Source organism: Chiloscyllium plagiosum, unplaced genomic scaffold, assembly GCF_037043375.1.
Source record: "Chiloscyllium plagiosum isolate Xiang-an unplaced genomic scaffold, Cpla_swu_hap1 HiC_scaffold_47, whole genome shotgun sequence".
Lineage (NCBI taxonomy): Eukaryota > Metazoa > Chordata > Chondrichthyes > Orectolobiformes > Hemiscylliidae > Chiloscyllium > Chiloscyllium plagiosum.
In genome coordinates, this window is record NW_028270185.1 from 6,712,486 (window position 1) to 6,734,072 (window position 21,587).

The 21,587-nt window shown below is 43.4% G+C and overlaps 1 protein-coding gene across 2 annotated transcripts in view; it reads left to right on the plus strand.

Moving 5' to 3' along the window:
• Positions 1–13,593, plus strand: part of LOC122542776 (proteasome subunit alpha type-6-like) — a 102,661-nt gene extending 89,068 nt beyond the window's left edge. For both annotated transcript variants that reach the window (XM_087983932.1, XM_043680809.2), the window contains exons 3-7: positions 2,132–2,213; positions 4,401–4,556; positions 8,538–8,716; positions 11,984–12,078; positions 13,254–13,593. In XM_087983932.1, the coding sequence (XP_087840058.1) occupies positions 2,198–2,213; positions 4,401–4,556; positions 8,538–8,716; positions 11,984–12,078; positions 13,254–13,311 (504 nt within the window). In that variant the 5' untranslated portion in view covers positions 2,132–2,197 and the 3' untranslated portion in view covers positions 13,312–13,593. The remainder of the gene's footprint in view (positions 1–2,131; positions 2,214–4,400; positions 4,557–8,537; positions 8,717–11,983; positions 12,079–13,253) is intronic.
• The last annotated feature ends 7,994 nt before the right edge of the window (positions 13,594–21,587 follow it).

The following is a 21,587-nucleotide window of genomic DNA, read 5'->3' on the forward strand; positions in this document are numbered from 1 at the left end:
GTATATCACCCAAGTGCTTCGCCAGGGCTGCAGCTGGGCTGAAAACTAACAAGTGTGGTCAGCGGATTTATCAAGTTGGGGTGACCAAGAGATGAGTCCAAATGTATTTTTAAGGGGAGGGGGGGGCCTTTAAAGGAGGTTTTAGGGAGGAGATGTCGGAAAGTCTGCACCTCTGGGAGAACAGACCTGGGCACGGGTGTTTGAATGGGACTGGAGTAGATCAATGTGCAGTAGGTTAGTGTTGGGAGGTTAGAGCAATGTAGGACGAGGAGGTTGTAGAAATGGGGAAAGGGAGAGATTTAAATACTAGAAATTAGGAGCACCCATGTAATACATATCTTATGGTTATTTGTCATTGTTAATACTGGATGATAACTCATTTACTGTTACTGGAAACTTGCTGTTCACACATTAGCTGCTGAGTTTTCTTACATTACAACAGTGACTGCACTCAAACGAACACATTGGCTAAGGATCACTTTCAGGAGACCTAAGGATGTGAAGGGCGCTATTTAGTTGCAGGAAAAAGTGAGGACTGCAGATGCTGGAGATCAGAGCTGAAAATGTGTTGCTGGAAATGCGCAGCAAGTCAAGCAGCATCCAAGGAGCAGGAGAATCGACATTTCGGGCATGAACCCTTCTTCATTCCTGAAGAAGGGCTCATGCCCAAAACGTCAATTCTCCTGCTCCTTGGATGCTGCCTGACCTGCTACGCATTTCCAGCAACACATTTTCAGCTATTTAATTGCAGTTTGTTCTTTCCTCCAACATTGACTGGGTCACAAATCTTACATTCTTTCAGGTGCAACTTGCTTTTTAAACATGACCAGAATCCCTACTTAACATTTACCACATGTTCAGATCAAAATCTCATTCAGTTTTGCTATGTCAACCATCACAGTGTAGCTGCAAAGCTGTGCCACCAAGTGGCGTTGTGGAGCAACTGTCTCCCAACAACTGGAGCAGTAGATTAATTCGCTGATTGTGAAGGTGTAAATCTACTCGGAAAGTTTCAGCTATGATCTTATTTTTAATGGCTATTAATTTACTGCACAGTGCAACAATATGCACAAAGAGAAATTAGAGGGAACGCGAGTGAAACTATTACATCTTTACCTTGAGAATGATAGAGGAGAGATACCCTCATTGGCAGACTGTGTGAATCTGGTATCGTCATTTCTGGAATATGAATAGAAAATGGCAGGTCTTATGGCACAGTTGGTAGTGTACCTGCCTCCAAGCCAGAAGCTCCAAGTTCAGAGTTTTGTCTGTGGGTTGGATTGGTGACAAGCTACGGACTTCAATCCCCACTCTGGTTGGGGTTGACTTAAGACTGGGAATCATAGAATCTCTATAGTGTAGAAGCAGGCCATTCAGCCCATCAAATCAATTCTCTGAAGAGCACCCCACCCAGACCCACTCCATTCCTGTAACCCTGCATTTCCTAATCCACCCTGACCTGCACATCTTTGGCTGTGGGAGTTAACCAGAGCACCCAGAGGAAACCGACACAGACACTGGGAGAATGTGCAAATTCCACACGGACAGTCACCCGAGGGTGGAATTGAACCCGGGTCCCTGGCACCATGCCACCACTTGTCTCCTTGTCCTACCCATGGTGGGATCAGTGGGTCAGACCTGCCTTTGGGCAGAGAGCTCCAGACTTAGGAATAGTAAATGCAGTGGAGCAATCAGCAGGACTGGTACCAAACATGGAGAGAGTGACACAGTTAATGTTTCTGGGTGATGACCCTTCTTTCTGCAGCTTTGATAAACAACCATCGACCTGAAACCTTAACTCTGTTTCTCTCTCTACATCCTCCCCATGTCTGTGTGGGTTTCCTCTGAGTGCTCCGGTTTCCTCCCACAGTCCAAAGATGTGCAGGTTAGGTGAATTGGCTGTGCTAAATTGCCCATGGTGTTATATGAAGGGCTAAATGTAGGGGAATGGGTCTGGGTGGGTTGTTCTTCGGTGTGGACTTGTTGGGCCGAAGGACCTATTTCCACACTGTAAGTAATCTAATCTTAAATGCAGCCAGACCTGCTGAACATTTCCAAAATATTCTGTCTTTGTCTGAGATTTCCAGCATCCGCAGTATTTCATTTCTTTCATGTTGTTGGTGTTTTTCAGGACAAGCTCATTGATGCCAGCACTGTCACAAACCTTTATCATTTGACTGACAAGATTGGTTGTGTCATGACTGGAATGCTCGGTGAGCCATTTCTATTCCTTGTTAACATTCATGCTCCTTTAATTCAAAATGAACTCAGTCTTAAAGCCTCCTGACTCCCCAAAGCCTGTCCACTAATCAGGCACAAGTCAGGAGTGTGATGGAATACTCCCCACTTGCCCTGGATGGGGCAGCCCTAACAACACTTAAGAAGCTCAACATCATCCAGGACAAAGCTTGATTGGCTCCACATCCACGCAATTCACTCTCCCCATCCCTGATGTTCAGTAGCAGGAGTGTGTACCATCAAATTTAAAAGGGACCTAAGACTAGATTCCCCACAGTGTGGAAACAGGCCCTTCTGCCCAACAAGTCCACACTGACCCTCCAAAGAGTAACCCACCCAGACCCATTCCCCTACCTTATATTTACCCCTGACTAATGCACCTAACACTATGGGTAATTTAGCATGGCCAATTCACCTGACCTGCACATCTTGGACTGTGGGAGGAAACCAGAGCACCTGGAGGAAACCCACGCAGACACAGGGAGAGTGTGCACACTCCACACAGACAGTCACCCAAGATGGGAATCAAACTCAGGTCCCTGGTGCTGTGAGGCAGCAGTGCTAACCACTGAGCTGCTGTGCCCCTAAGAGGCAACTTTTTCACGCAAAGGGTGGTGCGTGTATGGAATGAGCTACCAGGGGAAGTGGTGGAGGCTGGTACAATTACAGCATTTAAAAGGCACCTGGATGGGGACATGATTAGGAAGGATTTAGAGGGATATGGGCCAAATGCTGGCAAATGGGACTAGGTTATTTAGAATACATGGTTGGTGTGGACTGAAGGGTCTGTTTCCATGCTGTGTATCTCCATGACTCTAAGAAGTTTGACACCATCCATGACACCTCATATATTACCTTCAACTTTCACAGTCTCTATCCCTGACGCTTACTAGCAGCTGTGTGTACTATCTATCTACAAGATGGTAACTCTCCAAGGGACTTTCGACAGCACCTTCCACACCCACAATCTCTACCATCTAGAAGGACAAGGGCAGCAGATACACGGGAACACCACCCCCTGCAAGTTCCCCTCAACTCACCATCCTGACTTGGAAATAAGTCGCTGTTCTTTCAGTGTCGCTGGGTCAGAATCCTGGAATTCCCTCCCTCAGGGCATTGTGGTCATCCCACAGCAGGGGACTGCAGCGGTTCAAGAAGGCAGCTCACCCCCACCTTCTCAAGGTGCAACTAGGAACGGACAACAAATGTTGGCCCGCTAGCCGCGTCCATCTTCCAAAAATGAATTGAAAAAGAATGTTAAGGGCTTGCTCAGCTAGACATTGGCAGGATGACTGTTTGGGGAATTTAGAACATGGGGTCACAGACTTGGAATTGGAGGTCAAACATTTAGGAGATTCTTCAATCAAAGAATTTTAAATCTTTTTGAGTTCTTTCCTCAGGGCACTGTGGTTGTTCAGTCCTTGATTATACAAGACAGAGGTCGATAGATTGTTAGGTACACTGCGAGGTGATGATTTAATGGTATTATTGCTGGGCTATTAATCCAGGGACCCAGCTAACATTCTGGGGACCCTCACTCAAATCCTGCCACGGCAGATGGTGTAATTTGGATTCAATAAAAATCTGGAATTAAAAGTCTAATGAATCAATTGTCAGGAAAGAAAAACCTATCTGCTTCACTCATGTCCTTCAGGGAAGGAAACTGCTGTCCTTAGCTGGTCTGACCTGCATGTGACTACAGAACCTCAGCAACAGGGTTGACTCTTAACTGCCCTCTAGGTGATTAGGGATGGGCAATAAATGCTGGCCCAGACAGTGACAGCCACATCCCATGAATGAATAAAGAGATAGTGAGGCAAATTGGGATTGAGGATTTATTTAATGATGGGGGCTGAATGGTCTACTGTTGCCAATCAAAACAGTTTCTACCCTACTGTTGTTAGAATACTGAATGGACTCACAAACTCTTAACATTCACCTGTACCTGTGTTTTTGTTTTTGCCGCTGTTTACCTATTATTTACTTATCTGTGCTACTTAACTCTGTGATCTGCCTGTATTGCTCCCAAGACAAAGCTTTTCACTGTGCCTCGGTACACGTGACAATAAATTCAATTCAATTCAATTCATTTGTCAATGTAATTTTTTCTTTCATTCATCCACCCCCCCACCCCAACCTGGCCTCTCTCCTGATGTAACTAGCGGATTGTCGCTCCCAGGTTCAGAGAGCACGCTATGAAGCTGGCAAGTGGAAATACAAGTATGGCTATGACATCCCTGTGGACATGTTGTGCAAGCGAATGGCTGACATCTGTCAGGTTTACACTCAGAATGCGGAGATGAGACCTTTGGGATGTTGTAAGTACGAATCAGTCCTCTCTCCCAGTGAGTCAAGAGGGTGCTCCCTGAAGGAGCGACCGGAACAACATCAAAGATGCTTTCTAAAAGGAAATGGGCTAGAAATAAATGTGAGTCAGAAAGGGATGGTGTGTAGGTCTGACTGGATTGATCTTTGTCAAGATTAGAATGATGCTGGAAAAGCACAGCAGGTCAGGCAGCATCTGAGGAGCAGGAAAATTGACGTTTCAGACAAAAGCCCTTCATCAGGAACTTTTGCCCGAAACATTGATTTTCCTGCTCCTCGGATGCTACCTGACCTGCTGTACTTTTCCAGCTCCACTCTAATCTTGAGTCCATCGAGCCTGCTATGGCATTCAATGAGATCATGGTTGATCTGATTGAAAAAAGCCATTGATTCCTGATGAAGGGCTTTTGCCCGAAATGTCGATTTTTCCTGCTCCTCGGATGCTGCCTGACCTGCTGTGCTTTTCCAGCACCACTCTAATCTAGACTTTAATCTCCAGCATCTGCAGTACCCACAGTACCCTGGATTGATCTTGAAAGAGCCGGGGTAGAATTGATGGGCAAAATGGCTGAATTGAGTTCATTGAAATCAGAATCAAAAAGTGTGGTGCTGGAAAAGCACAGCCGGTCAGGCAGCATCTGAGCAGCAGGAGAGTTGGCATTTCGAGCATAAGCTCTTCATCAGGAATGAAGAACATATGTTCAAAACATTGACTTTCCTGCTCCACGGATGCTGCTTGACCTGCTGTGCTTTTCCAGCACCACACCTTTTGACTCTGATCTCCAGCTTCTGCAGTCCTCTGTTTCTCTCTTCATTGAAATTATGTTTTATAAAGCGGAGGTTACCTCAGAGTGCAACGGGACTTTGATCAGATGGGCTGAAGAGTGGCAGATGGAGTTTAATTTAGATAAATGTGAGGTAATGCTGTTTGGAAAGACAAATCAGGGCAGGGCTTATATACTTAATGGTAAGGTCCTAGGCAGTGTTGCTGAACAAAGAGACCTTGGAATGCAGGTTCATAGTTCCTTGAAAGTGGAGTTGCAGGTAGATAGGATAGTGAAGAAGGCGTTTGGTTTGCTTGCCTTTATTGGTCATTGCATTGAGTATAGGAGTTGAGAGGTCATGTTGCGGCTGGACAGGACATTGATTAGGCCACTGTTGGAGTAATGTGTTCAATTCTGATCTCCCTGCTATAGGAAAAATGTTGTGAGATTTGAAAGGTTTCAGAAAAGATTTACCAGGATGTTGCTGGGACTGGAGAGTTTTGCTGGATAGGCTGGGACGTCTTTCACTGGAGGCTTAGGTGATTGAAGGGCGACATGATAGAGATTTATAAAATAATGACAGAGTGAATAGCAAAGATCTTTCCTTATGATGGGGGGAGATCAAAACTGAAGGCCATATTTTTAAGATGAGAGGAGAAAGATATAAAAGGGACCCGAGGGGCAACGTTTTCACACAGAGGCTGGTGTGTATTTGGAATGAATTGCCAGAGGAAATGGTGGAGCCTGGTACAGTTACAGCATTTAAAAGACATATTGAATAGGTACATAAATAGGAAGGGCTTATGCCCGAAACGTCGATTCTCCTGCTCCCTGGATGCTGCCTGACCTGCTGCGCTTTTCCAGCAACACATTTTCAGCTCTGATCTCCAGCATCTGCAGACCTCACTTTATCCACATAAATAGGAAAGGTCAAGAGGGAGCTGGGCTAAAAGCAGGCATATGAGACAGGTTTAGCTTGGGAAACATGGTTGGCATGGACGAGTTGGACTGAAGGATGTGTTTCTGTGCTGTATGACTTTATGACCATCTTGAGGTAGGGAAATCCAGCAGAACTAAAATCGTAAAGTCACCCATCCAAGGGTATAAATAAAAACATAGAAAATAACAGCAGGAGGAGGCCATTCATCCCTATGAGCCTGCTTTGCCATTCTATATGATCATGGCTGACCATCCAACTGTTTCCACTCTCTCTCCATACCTTTTCATTCCTTTAGCCCTCAGGACTGTATTAATTCTTTTAAATTCTGTAACTAAGGTTTTTTACCTAGGTACTTTATACTTAAGATGGTGCCATGTGTGACAACATTGTACACTTGTCACTGTACTGTTATACCCCCGTACTTGAGTACCCATGATAATAAAACCAAAATCTAAATCTAAATCTAACTCCTTCTTGAAAACATTCAATAATTTGGCCTTGGCCAGCTGTGGTAGAGAATTCCACAGGCTCCCCGCTCTCTGGGTGAAGACATTTCTCCTCCTCTCAGTCCCAAATGGCCTACCCTGTATCCTTAAAAGAAGAACATTTTTACAGGTAGAAGCCTGTGTTTTTACAGTGACAGAGTCACTCTTTTAACACCTAGCCCTGATGACCCTCCAGTGTCGTCCCATGCTGAGGCAGGCCATTCAGCCCAACTCTGTGCTGGTGTTTCTAGTCCCACTTGAGCCTCCTTTCATTCGATTTAACTCACCTCATCTCACACTTTCAGCATCTTTTTATCTGATTTTCTCTCATGTACCCATTGCGTTCCTTTAGAAAGCCTACCGTCTCACTGCTTCCTGTAGTCATCATCTCCATGTTGCGATTACTGTTGGAGTAAAAAAAAACACTCTGTTGCTCTCATTAATAACAATGATGACAGAAAAGGCCATTTCACCAACAATTATCTTCATCTAATTTGATAACAAAGAGTCTCTTTGCTGTCTAATCTAAGAAAGGAATAGTGCTTTTTAAAATTCATTCACATGATGAGGGCATCGCTGGTTAGGCCAGCATTTACTGCCCATCCCTAATTGCCCAGAGGGCAGTTAAGAGTCAACCTCATTGCTGTGGGTCTGGAGTCACATGTAGGTCTGATCAGGTAGTTTCCTTCCCAAAAGGGCGTTAGTGAACTAGATGGGCTTTTTCACACAACAGATTCATGGTCTTCATTAGGCTCTTAATTCCAGATTTTTATTGAATTCACAATCCTCCATCTGCCACAATGGGATTCGAACCTGGGTCTTCAGAACATTGTTTCTTGATTGATAGACCAATGATAATACCACTAGGACATTCCGCAGTGGTAGTATCACTAGACCACTCATCCAATGGTGAAATTTGAATTCAGTAAGAAGCTAATCTAATGGCAACCACTACTGATTGTTGTTAAAACCCCATCTCGTTCATTAAAGTCCTTTATGTGAGGAAATCTGCTGTCCTTACCCAGTCTGGCCTACTCGTAATAGTGGAGGTAAAGTTAATACAGTCCCATAGGCTGCTCTCTCATTAGAGAGAGGTGACTGGTGGCGAGTTTAATTCATAGAATATCTACAGCGTGAAAGCAGGTCATTTGGACCATACTGATCCTCGAAAGAGCATCCCACCCCATCCATATAGCCCTGCATTTCCACCTAAACTGCACATCTTTGGATTGTGGGAGGAAACTGGAGCAAACCTGCTCAGACGAGGAGAGAACGTGTAAACTCCACACAGACAGTCGCCTGAGGCTAGATTTGAACCCAGATCCCTTGTGCTGTGAGGCAGCAGTGCCAACCACTGAGCCACCGTGCCAGCCAAGATAGGGTCACCACACCTCAAGCAGGAGGTGGGGTTTGAGTCCTTCATGGTAACCTCGGCCAGTTTAAGTATTGAACCCCTGTTTTTAGTGTCACTCCGCACTGCAAATTAGCTATGCGGCCAATTAAGTTAATGTAACAGCAATGTAGTTGACTCCTAACAATTAAGGGATGAGCAACAAATGCTGGCCTAGCCAGCAGTGCACATATAAATATTCATATATTTTTGAAAAATCGAACATGAGGAGCCAAATGAATAGAGCAAGGGTGGGAGCATAGGCTTGGGATATGTCAATGGATTGTGTGATGGTACCTGCAGGGGTAATGCCAGAGAGAGTTGGCAACCCTACTGGCATAGCAAAGTCAAAAGAGTGTGCCAAACCTGCCTCACCCCAGCTGTTTATTCTCCAGGTATGATCATGTTTGCAATTGACGATGAGAGAGGACCCCAGCTTTACAAGTCCGATCCTGCCGGTTACTACTGTGGCTACAAGGCTACCAGCGCAGGGGTCAAACAAATAGAAGCCAACAGCCACTTGGAGAAGAAGATTAAAAAGAAGCCAGACCTGACTTACAAGGCCACCGTCGAGGTAATCGGAAACTTCCTGAGCTGGCCTCTCATGTTTTTTTAAAGTTCCTTCACAGGTCGTGGGCATCATTATCAAAGCTGGTCTTTATTGCTCATCCCCTAATTGCCCCTTGAGGTGGCGGTGAAACACATGAGGGAAGCCAACTGAACCTTGCGCATGGCTGAAATGAGAACGGAAGAAGGCCATGCAGCCCAACAAGCCTATCCCTTCAGTCCCAGCTGATCTCAACTGTGGCTTGATAAAGTGCTGATGAGCAATTTGACTGTTCACCAACTAAATCGCAATACCTTAGTCCTCATTGCTTTATGAATTTGTGGGATGAGGACATCGTGTGCTGGACCAACATTTCCTGCCAATCCCTAAGTTCCCTTGAGAAGGTGGCGGTGAGCTGCCCTCTTGAACCACTGCAGTCTGTAGGGTTATCTGCAGTGTTGTTAGGTAGGCAGTTCCAGGATTTTGACCAAGCGACATTGAAAGAATGGTGAGTAATATTCTTTTCCTAAGAATTTGTACTCAAGGATCTGTACCTAGGCACCTTTGTACCTAAGATGGGTCTGTAGGTGGCAACTTATAAATATTTCACTATACACGTGAGAGCACATGTGACCATAAAGCTTATTTAGTTCAATTCACTATTTGGATGGTGAATCAACAGGTTTTTATTTTTATTCTTTCATGGGATGAGGGCGTTGCTGGCTGAGCCAGCATTTACGGTTCATCCCTAATTGCCCAGAGGGCAGGTAGGAGTCAACCACATTGCTGTGGGTCTAGAGTCACATGCAGGCTGGACAGGATAAAGAAGGCAGTTTCCTTCCCTAAAGGGCATTAGTGACCCAGATGGGGTTTTCCAACAATCGGCAACAGGTTCACGCTCACCATTACACTCTTTATTCCAGATTTTGTTTTGAAATCTGAATTCAAATCTCACATCGTGGCAGGATTCACACCCAGGTCCCAGACCATTGTCTGGGCCTCTGGATTATCTGGGACTTGAGTGTGAATCCTGCCATGACGTGAGATTTGAATTCAGATTTCAAAACAAAATCTGGAAGCATTAATACCAGTAGGCCATCACCTCCCCTTCCCCGCTGTTACAGACATATGAACGGACCTCTCATATATTAGAGCTGATCTTTCTCTGTAGCTGTAACGCCACATTCTGCGTTCTGTCCTAGTATCCTGATGTAATAATGTATTTGTCTGGATAGCAAACAAAACAATATTTTTCACTGTATCTTGTTACATGTGTCGATAATACATCAAATCAGTTCAAATATTTCCGAATCAGGATGGTGAGTGGCTCAGAGGGGAGCTTGCGGGGGGGGGTTGGGGGGAGGTGTTTCCATGTATCTGATGCCCTTGTCCTTCCTTGGGGTAGAAATCGTGGGCCTAGAAGGAGCTTTGGGGGGTTGGGAGATTCTTCAGCTCCAGCCATGCAACTTTTCGATATTAATCATGTGAGAAAAAAAATTCCCGTCAAGTCATTTTTGTAGCGGTTATTTGACTCGCCGAGCAGATTGGCAAAAGTTCTCAAAGCTCTCCATTACTCAAAGGGAGTTTCTTTTTTAATTGGAGAGGGGAATTAACCAGAAGTAACCTGTGAGGGAGCTGGATTAACCTCAAACACAGAAAAAATGACGAGGCCGATGGTAATACCATGAAAACCCATCTCCCTGGAGGTCAGTCAATCCCCTGGGCATACCTAAGCTGAGAAGGCTTGCATTTCTGAAGCGCCTGTCACAATTTCAAATCATTCGAGAGCCCTTTGCGACCAATTACAGTAATTACTTGGCCTGAAGTGCTTCATTATTGTAATGTAGGATACACAGGCAATAAACTCCCAAAACTGACAATGTGTGAAAGACCAGATCATCTGTATTTTTGTTAATGATGTTGCTTTCAGGGATAAATATTGGCCAAGAGATCTATCTACCCAACATAGGATCCACAAGATCCTTCACATCCGCCTCAGAGAGTGATCGGGCACCTCTTCTTCCTCAGACGGTTCAGAAAATTTGGCATCTCCATAAGGTCCATGCACCACTGAAAGCATTCTATCTGAGTGCATAATGGCCTGGTGTGGCTACTGCTCTGCCCAGGACCATAAGAAACTACAGAAGGTTGTGTGCACAGCCCAGACCATCACGGAAGCCAAGCTCCCATCCACAGATTATATTTACACCTCTCGTTGTCATGGAAAGGCTGCCAACATGATCAGAGACCCCTCCCACCTTGGTTATTCTCTCTTCCAACCTCTTCCATCAGGTAGAAGATGCAGAAACCTGAACACACGTACTGACAGGTTAAAGAACAGCTTCTTCCCTGCTGTTATTAGACTGCTGAGTGGAGCTCTCCAACTTCAAACAATGTTGATCTCTGTCCATTTCCTGTGCATCTGTATGCCTCACTCTGTCTAAGCAGCCTATGATCTGAATGGCCTTGTTTGCTATGATTTGCCTGTTCTGCTCACAAAACAAAGCTTTTCACTGTACTCAGGTACACGTGACTACAATAAACCAAATCAAATCAAATAATCTCAGTATAGAATCATAGAGTCATCCAGCACGGAAACAGACCTTTTGGACCAGCCAGTCCATGCTGACCAAACGAGTCCCGCCTGCCTGCAATTGGCCCATATCCCTCCAAACATTTCTTATTCATGAACTTATCCAAACATTGTAACAATAGCCACATCCACCACTTCAACTGGAAGTTTATTCCACACATAAATCACTCCCTGTGTAAAGAAATTGTTCCTTGTGTCTTCTTTAAATCTTTCCCCTCTCATCTTAAAAAACAGCATCTCTGGTGCTCCCCAGCACTCCCCTGGTACAACATTGGAATGTTAGTGTGGACTGAGTGGGCCCACATTTCTGGAATGGGACGATGAACACACAACCTACAGGCTAGCCTCTGAGCCACAGCTGACTTTTAAGCTTCAAGATAACTCAGCCTCCACATAACCTTTCTGATCACATTTTCTTGTGTGTGAGAAGCAGTTAAAGTTCATTCGAAACACCTCTAGGCATGTCCAGAACATGGATCCAACTCACCGCCTCTCTTACTTTAAGATGCTCCTTATTTGCTCCTCTATTACCAAACGTTTGGTCCTAATATCCCCTTAAGGGGCTCGATGTTGCTTTCTGCCTGATGTCACAGCCGCCTCTTATGGTGATAAAGGCACTAGAGAAATATGAGATGTTGTTGCTGGGAGATCCTGGGCGTATTGCAAAATCACAACCTTGTCTTTTTTCCCTCCTCTTGCAGCTGGCCATTTCCTGTCTGTCCACCGTCTTGGCACTTGACTTTAAAGCCACGGAGATCGAGGTCGGGGTGGTCACAGCCGACAATCCCAAGTTCAGGTCTGTCGGACCCTCCCAATGGATGTGGGAATGAAACGTTGCTCCGGAACCAGCCTGTTCAGTCGTTTGGGCTTGTTCACATTGTCCAGTCTGTATTTATCTTGTTTTAGAACTCTTGTGGCCCCTTACCCAATAAAAATCTATTAATCTCAGTTTGAAACTTTTAAATCACCCCTCTCCTCAATGGCACTTTTTTGGAGGGGGGGTGGAATTGGAAGAAAGTTCCAGACTTGCACTCCCTTTTATAAGAAAGAAAAATTCATTGATAAAACCATAGCAAAGATACAACACAGAAAGAGGCCATTCACCCCAGTGTCTCCATGCCGACCCATGGTCACACAAATGCCCTTTCTAATCCTGTCTTCTATACATGCCCCATAGCCCTACTGCTTACACTACTTCACTTGTAGATCCAGGGTATAAGAGTTTAGGGTCTCTGCCACTGACTCAGGCAGTGAATTCCAGACCCCCACCACTCTCTGCATTAAAAAAACTATCACTTTTGAATAGCCTCTCTTGAATTGTAAGGTTAGTCCCCCTTGTTCTGGATTCTGCTGCCCCCTTTCCAACCCAATCTTCCCCCCCCTATCCTGCCTCCGATTGGTGAAATAGTTTGATTTACTACCCCATCAAATTCTTCTACCATCTCAGTCAGTCCCTTAGTCGCCATCATGTGAGCACACGTATGCAATCCACACAATATTTTCCTGACAACTATCGAGTCATAGAGTTGTACAGCACAGGAACAGACCCTTTGGTCTAAACCGTCCATACTGACCATAAATCCTAAATTAATCTAGTCCCATTTGCCAGCATTTGGCCCATATCCCTCCAAACCCTTCCTATTCATATACCCATCCAGATGCCTTTTAAATGCTGTAATTGTACCAGCCTCTATCACTTCCTCTGGCGGCTCATTCCATACATGCACCACCCTCTGCGTGATAATGTTGCCCCTCAGGGTCCTTTTAAATCTTTCCCCTCTCACCCTAAACCTATATCCTCTAGTTTTGGACTCGCCTACCCTAGGAAAAAAGACCTTGTGTAATCACCCTATCCATGCCCCCATGGCTTCGTAAACCTCTATAAAGTCACTCCTCAGCCTCTGACACTTTAGGGAAAAATGACCCAGCCTATTTTTATTTTCTTATCTGCTGTTTTCATATTTTTCACAGGAGCCTCCGTGTGACGGAGATCGAAAAGCATCTCGTGGACATTGCCGAAAGAGAATAGCTCCTTCAAGCGTTTCAGAGAACCGCAGTGAAGCAAAACTCTGCCAACTTGAGGAAGTTGGAAGACAAATCCAGGGAGACTTGAAGCAAGAAAATTGGGTCAGGATGTTTAAAAAAAACCCTGCATCCCTCATTCTTTCAACCCACTTTGTACACACTATATCCTAGATAGAAAACTTCTAGCAATTCAAAGAAAACTGCTGTAACTTTTGCAAAGAGTTCATTGTCTAATTAGTATAAGACTCAGCAAATTTCATAATAAAAGGGGAATTTAACATGCAAACAAACAGCTTTGCGCTCTTGTGTAATCATTTAAAAGACTAACAAATTGTTCAAAATTGTTTATGTCCATTAATAATAAGAATTTTAATATATCATATCTGTAGTTCAATGGGTAGCACTTTTGCCTCTGAATCTGGAGGCTCTTGGTTAGAGCAAAGAATAGTACAGCAAGCCTGTGCCAACACATTCTGCCCTTCCATCGTGAAACTGTCTTCACTTACAGGATCCTTATCCCTCTATTCCCTTCCTATCCATGTATTTGTCCAGGTGCTTCTTCAATCCCCGCCCCAAGGGTTTTGAACATAGGATTTCAGATAGGGGCAGCACGGTGCTTAGCACTGCTACCTCACTGCGTTGGGGACCCAGGTTCGATTCTACCCTCAGGCGACTGTCTGTGTGGAGTTTGTATGTTCTCCCCTTCTAGCTTTGTCCACCCCAGTTCCACTCTGGCATCCTCCATGTCATGTTCACCCAGAGTAAGGGTGTTTGGAATTCACTGTCAGTTTGGTGGTTGAGGTATAGACCTTCGAATGATTTAAAATGACGTTGAATCTGCTCCTGACATGTTGTATCCTGCAGGTCTGCATGAAGCAGGTGCTGGGTTAGTGGGATTAAAAGTAGGTCGCTAGTTTATTCAGGGAGAAAGTGAGGACTGCAGATGCTGGAGATGCTGCTAGTTTATTCAGGCAATGCAGACAAGGTGGGCCAAATGGCCTCTTTCTGTGCTGTACCTTTTCTCTGGTTCGATGGCTCAGTTGGACATGACCTTTGTTTCTTCACCACTTTGCCCTCTCTTTCGGCTCCTGAAATCTTTTTTTTTGAGAGGTGAAAAGTTTTTTTTATAGATATTTTTCTTGAAGAAAAAGGAAAATTTTTAAAACTCTTTTTACAAACTTACAAAATAACACAAACAAATATAAACACTAATATACAATTAAATATTAAATAAATAATAACCAAAACACAACAAACAAAAAAAAACTCAACTAAATACGAATTTAATCTACAAATCACCAAAGCATATAATAAAATATCTTACATTACTCAAAAAAACATAGTAATTAAATAATTAAGTACATGCTCAGAATGAATTAACATCAAGTCATAATAAAACCCATATTCATACAGGATTCCTCCCCCAAGGGGCCCCGGACCAGTCAGAACCACTACCACAACTAGGTAAAAGCCCTTGACAATATGGCTGAAATATCTGTATCTATATAGTTCAGGAAGGACTGCCATATTTTATAGAATTATTCAGTTTTTTGGTGCACCACATTTGTAAGGAAGTCAAGGGGAATATATTCCATGATTAACCTGTGCCAATTTGAAGTCCTGGAGGGCCCTCAGCTACCCAATTTACTAAGGTATTTTCCTTGCACAAAAGGAGAGAATGGAAAATAATTTCTTCCCGTGCACATCCAGGGAGGGCAGGTTTGAAAAGCCCAGGAAAAGAGATACTGGATCTACTCCAATTTCCGCTCCCAAGATTTCTGTCAGTGCATTTGCTACTCTGATCCAGTATTTGCGGATCTTATGTCCATAAGCAGTGTGTGAGAGTGCCCACTTCTATTTTACATTTAGGACACATTGGAGATGTTCCTGCCCTAAATTTTGCCAGTCATTCCAGTGCTATATGAGCCCTATGGAGTATCTTTAGTTGGATGGCTTGGGTTCTATTACAAATGGAGTTCTTTCTGGCATTTTCCCAGATGTCATCCCACATTTCTGAAGGGATTTCCAACCCAATTCCTGATTCCATGTTTTAAACAATTGTTCCATGTCTTTTGATACTTCGTTCTGTAATGAGTGATAGAGAGTGCTGACTGAGGGTGGACCCATTGGCCATAACACTCTTCTTTCCCTATCTGATTTATAAGAGCTATCTAATAATGTGGTCTTCTTCTGTATATAATCTTGAATTTGGAAATATCGAAAAAGGTCTCCATTAGGCAGTCCAAATTTCTGGTGCAGCTGTTCAAAAGACATCATAACCTCCCCATTGAACAGATCCCCTAAGCAAGAAATACCCCTGGACCTCCGGGTTTTAAATGTAGCATCTGTGTGCCCCGGTTGTATAAGGAGTATAAGGAGAGGTTTTTTGTGAATTACCCTCATCTTGCAGCATTATCTTCCAGGCTTTAATTGTATTTAATACAATAGGGTTTTACAATGGTCCATAATAACTTTCATCTTATCTAAAAATAAGAGATTAATGAGAAGCCTCAATGTCCAGCCAGATTGATTGCGGGTCACACGAGACCCAGTCGGCTGCGTAGCTTAATAGAGAACTCATCTGATACTTCCTAAAGTCTGGAAAATCCAGTCCTCCCCTTGCTTTTGGAAGCTGCAGCTTCTTTCATTTAATAAGGGGCTGTCTATGATTCCAAATGAAAGAACCAAGCCAACCGTATAGTTTACACAATGCCGGCCTCGGCAACATCACAGGGAGCATTCTCATAGGGTATAAGAGATGAGGCAAAATATTCATTTTAATTAGAGCTATTTTGCCAAACCAAGATATCGGGAGATCCCCCCAGTGTTGAAAGTCCTGCCTTATCTTCTCTAATAGGTGCACAAAATTGACTTTGTACAGCTGACCAAATACTGGATGATAAAAATACCTAAATATAAAAAACCCTCCAGAGACCACAGTAAGGGAAAGCAAGACCTGGCCGATAAATTGGACATACTAGCGAGACCACCCATCGGCATAGCCTCCGATTTTGTGAAATTGATTTTGTAACCTGTGAACGCACTAAATAAATTGATTACTTGGATCAGACGGGACACGGATATCAAAGGATCATTAAGATAAAGGAGAACAGCGTCTGCATAAAGGGTAATTTTATGTTTACTCGAACCAACCCTCGGAGCCATTATATTAGAATCGGCCCGTATAGCTTCAGCTAGTGTTACAATTATTAGCGTGAATAATAACGGTGAGAGAGGACATCCTTGACGACAGACCCTACCCACACTGAAGTTATCCGAGCCTAAACCATTAGTAATCACGGCTGCTTTGGGGTCATTGTACAATATTGAGACCTATTTGGCGTATACCTTTCTGACACCAAACTTTTCCAGGGTGTAAAACAGATATGACCATTCAACTCGATCGATTGCTTTCTCCGCATCTAAAGAGACTACTATTCCCAGTATTCTTTCCTGATGACATACTTGAATCACATTTAAAATTCTTCTAATGTTATTAGATGATCTACAGTCTTTGAAGACCCCGTCTGGTCCTCTTTTATGATGTATGGTAAAACCCTCTCCAGCCTTAATGCTAATGTTTTAGAAAGAATTTTAAAATCTACATTTAGCAAAGATATTGGTCTGTATGATGTTCAATCTCCTGGGGCCTTTTCTTTTTTAAGAATGAGAGAAATATTTGCTTCTCTCATCAAAGGCGGGAGGCAGCCCTGACTATATGAATAATTATACATGTCTATAAGTAGACCAGCCAGTACCCCTATAAACTCTTTGTAGAATTCAGCCTGGAATCCATCTGGGCCAGGTGCCTTACTGCTCTGAAGCTGCCTGATTGTGTCCAGTACTTCCTGGGTTGTCAGAGGAGCATTCAGGATCGACACCCTGTTCCAGGGTTAAGTCCGGAAAGGCCAGGCTTTTAAAAAAGGACTCCATCTTTTTAGCTCTGTCTTCACAATCCTGTGATTTATACAGATCAAAATAAAACTTTCTGAAGGCTGTATTGATCCTTTTGTGGTTCTGAGTCAAAGTACCAACACTTTCCCTAATGGTCATGATAGCTTGAGGGGCCTTTTTTCTCCTTGCAAGATATGCTAGGTATCTACCAGGCTTATTGCCGAATTCATATAGTCTTTGTTTTGCAAATAATATTTCCCTCTTTGCTGTTTGGGTAAGTGCGGTATTCAAGGCTGTCTGAAGGGCTGTAATCCTTTGTAATTTAGCAATGGAGGGCCTATCAACATACGCTGTCCCAGCTGCCTTCAAGTGAGCCTCGAGTAGATGCTGTTGTTCTCCCTTTTGTTTTTTCTGTGTTGCCGAGTATGAAATAATGAGACCTTGCACATAAGCCTTAATGGTCTCCCACATCATCGACAGGTTACTGGTCGTGCCTGAGTTAATTTTCAAAAAGGTTTTAAATTCTTGAGAGAAATATTTTACAAATTTACTATCCTTCATTAAGAAGAGTCCATACGCCAATGTCAGGGGCTTGTCTCATCGTCCCTAGTCTTAACTTGCATGTATACTGGAGCATGATCAGAGATTATTATATTATCTATTTTGCAGGATAATATGGAGTTCAAAAAGGTTGAGGGAGCAAAAAACATGTCAATTCTAGTAAGACACTTATGTGGGTTAAAGTAGAAAGTAAAGTCTCTGCCCTGCAGATGAAGGCACCTCCACACATCCACTAATCCTAGCTCCCTATTCAAATCCGCCAATTGTCTGGATCTGAGAGATATACCCGCAGTACCCTTGGGTATCCTGTCTATCTCTGGGTCCATAGTACAATTAAAATCTCCTCCTATAATTGTGTGACGAGCCCCAAAACCCATCAGTTTGGAGAACGCTTCCATTATAAATTTGAAGGGGTGTGCCGGTGGACAATAAAGATTCAAAATTCCATACTCCTCGCCATTTGTGAGGGCTTTAGTCAGTATATACCGTCCAGATTCATCTTTTGTCGGACTTAAGATTTTGAAAGGAAGGTTCTTTCGAATGAGAATGACTACTCCCCTACTTTTGGAACTAAAAGATGAAAAGAAGGCCTGATCGAATCCTCTTTGTTGTAATTTTAAATGCTTTTTATCCAGTAAGTGTGTCTCCTGTAAGAGAGCTATATCAACCCTTTCTTTTTTGAGATTTGATAGTATTTTCTTCCTTTTGATTAGTGAATTACTCCCCTTGACATTCCAGGTGCACCAACTAATCGAATGACTAACCATGATCATCCAGGCAGGTCCGAGACCCCCCCCCGGGAGGAAGAACAGCACCCAAAGCACCTCGAGCACAGACCGTAGAAAATTCACAAAAGTAGAAATTTTTTAACACATTAACGCCATTATAGTTAAAAACTATTTCTAAATAAGAAAAATATAAAACACATTTAAAAGGAGATTTTCCCCCTTGTTCCAGGGGGCATCACTACCTGTCAATAAACTCACCGTATCCTTTACCAACCAGCACCCCGCCTTCGACCCAAGAACCACATAACAGAGTAAATAAATTCACATGTACTATAAAACCAAAGTTAAAAGTGAGTGCCTCACCCCCACCAATACTTGAATACATTTAGTAAAGATAATACAAAATATAAACATATAAAACTATAAAGTTACAATCCCAGCAAGTATCAGATAACTTAAGTATAATAACAGAAGAACAAAAAAAAAACCCCGCTCTTAAAAAAAATTGAGGTAGGACAGAGCAAACGCTCCCCCCCAACCCCACCCCCCCCACCAGATGAATCAAAGTGGATAACAAATAAGCCCCTCTCCCTGCCTCCCGGAGACGATATTAAACAATAAAGGGGATGAAAAGAGAAAGAAAAGGTAAACTGGGGGAGGGGGGGAGCAAATTAGCATCATTAGCCATACAGTTTAATTCTTACAGTCTATTTAAGAGAGTCCAAAAATTCTTTAACCTTCTCCGGTGATCCAAAGTTATAAACGGATCCTTCATGGCTGAAGCGCTGTGTAGCTGGGTAACAGAAGGAATATTGGATATTTAAGTCTCTCAGACGCTTCTTCGCCTCATCAAATGCCTTCCTTTTGCGGACCACAGTTGGAGAGAAATCCTGGAATAGCATAATCCTAGAGCCCTTGTACACCGTAGCCTGGGGATCCTTCCCCAAGATTCTGGAGGCTTCCACAAACATCTGTTTCTCTCTATAGCATTGGAGCTGGAACAGGACCGGGCGGGGGCGCTGGTCCGACCTGGGCCTGCATATAGCAACCCAGTGGGCCCACTCTATCTGCACCTGGCCTGATCCGGACTCCAGCTTTAATATTTCAGGGAGCCATTGCTCCAAAAAAGCTGCCAGCTGGCCTTCCTCTTCCTCTTCTATGTGCACATATAAACCAAAGTCTCTGAACCCGCACACCCCTTTATTCTTTTTATATTCTTTGTACCAAGTGTATCACCTCACACTTCTCCATGTTGAATTTCCATCTGCTCACTCTGTTGACATGTCAATGCCTTTATGAAGTCCTACACTGTCCTCATCGCCGTTTACAATTCTTCCAAATTTTGTATCACCTGCAGACCAATATAAATTAGGAGAATCAAGATTCCCAATACCAACCCCAGGGGAAATCTGCAAACCTTTCCTGGCCTGAAAAATATCCATTGACCATTGCTCTCTGATTCCTATCACTCAACCGAATGGGTCTATCAATGACTTTGGACTTTCCTTTTTTCTTGGCTGCTAGTCTTTATTTTCATAGTCTTTTCTTTGCTTCTCCTATTTGCTTTTCCATCCTCCCTCTGAACTTTCTGAATTGATTTTACTACCTGGCTCCTGTCATAATTTTATGTTCTTTCATTTCTTTCTCCTTTATAATCCAGACAGCTCCCACATTTGTTGATCTTACTTTCCCATTCGAGGAAACGGACATTTGTTGTACAGAAACCATCTTCTTTTTGAAGAATTCCCATCTTTGGCTATTTTTCTTTCCACCAACTTCTGGTTCCAATCTATCTGGCCCAGCTCTTCCATATTAAAGTCTGCTTTCTGCCAGTTAATTATTCTTACTCAGGGTTGACCGACGTCATTTTCCACTGTGATCCTAAAGCTTATGGTACAATGATCGCTTGATCTATTTAGCCCCCCCCTCAGTCCTAAGAATCAACTCTAACAGTGCCTCCTTTCCTGTTGGACTGGACGGATAACTGCTGGAGAAAATTCTCCAGACCACAATCTAGGAGAGCTTATCTCTTGCCCCTTACATTACCACTACCCTGGTTGACATACAAGGGTGGAGACCCTCATTAAAATTACCCTATGACATTTACACCTCTCTCTCTAAGTTCCTTATAAAGTTGTTCCACTGTATCCTTCCCAATAGTTGATGGTGGAAGCAGACACAATAGCAGCATTCAAGAAGCACCTGGACAAATGCATGACTGGGAAGGGAATAGAGGGATATGGATGTTGTAAGTGAAGACAGTTTAGTAAGGAAGGGCAAAATGTGTCAGTGCAGGCTTGTAGGACCAAAGGCCCTGTTCCCTTGCTGTATTGTTCTTTATATTACACTGACCAAAGTAATTAAATCTTTCTTATTCCTTAGTTCTAGCCAAGTTGGTTTTGGCCTTGAATTCTTTGAAACGTCTTACTCCTTAACCAAAAATGTCATCCATCCTCCTTTCACCATTTCCTGTTTTTGTTTGAATACCTTGTAACTAGAGACATTTAATATTCAAATTCACTCTTCCTTGAGCCGGGTCTCCATTATTACCTCAGCATCGTAATTCCACTATGTCTGTAACTCCCTAATCTCATTAACTCTATTTTGTGCTTTCACACACATGCATTGTAACCCTAATTTAGACTTCATTACTTCCCTTACTTTGATAGAATTTATGTAATATTGTCTATTCTGGTGCTAACTGCCTCGTCCAGCATTTTGTTGATGCTGGTTTTACTTTCTAATATTCTCTCCTGTTTCCCATATCCCCTTTGAGTTAGTTTAAACCCTCTCCAACAGCACTGGCAACATGTCATGGAAGGAGCTCAATCTTAGCTCTGTTCAGGTGCTACCTCTCCCAGAGCCAGTCTAGAACTCTAAAGCCCTTCCCAGTGGATCATCCTGCCAGCTACACATTACTGTGTTTTATCTTCCAAGTTCTATATTTACTTGAACGTGGCACTGGGACTAATCTGCAGGTTGCTACTGTAGAGATGCTGCTTGCTAACTTTCTACCTAGCTCTCTTAATTCCAATTGCAAGATCACAGTCTGCTTCCTGCCTGTGTCGTCGGTACCAGTATGGACCATGAATATTGA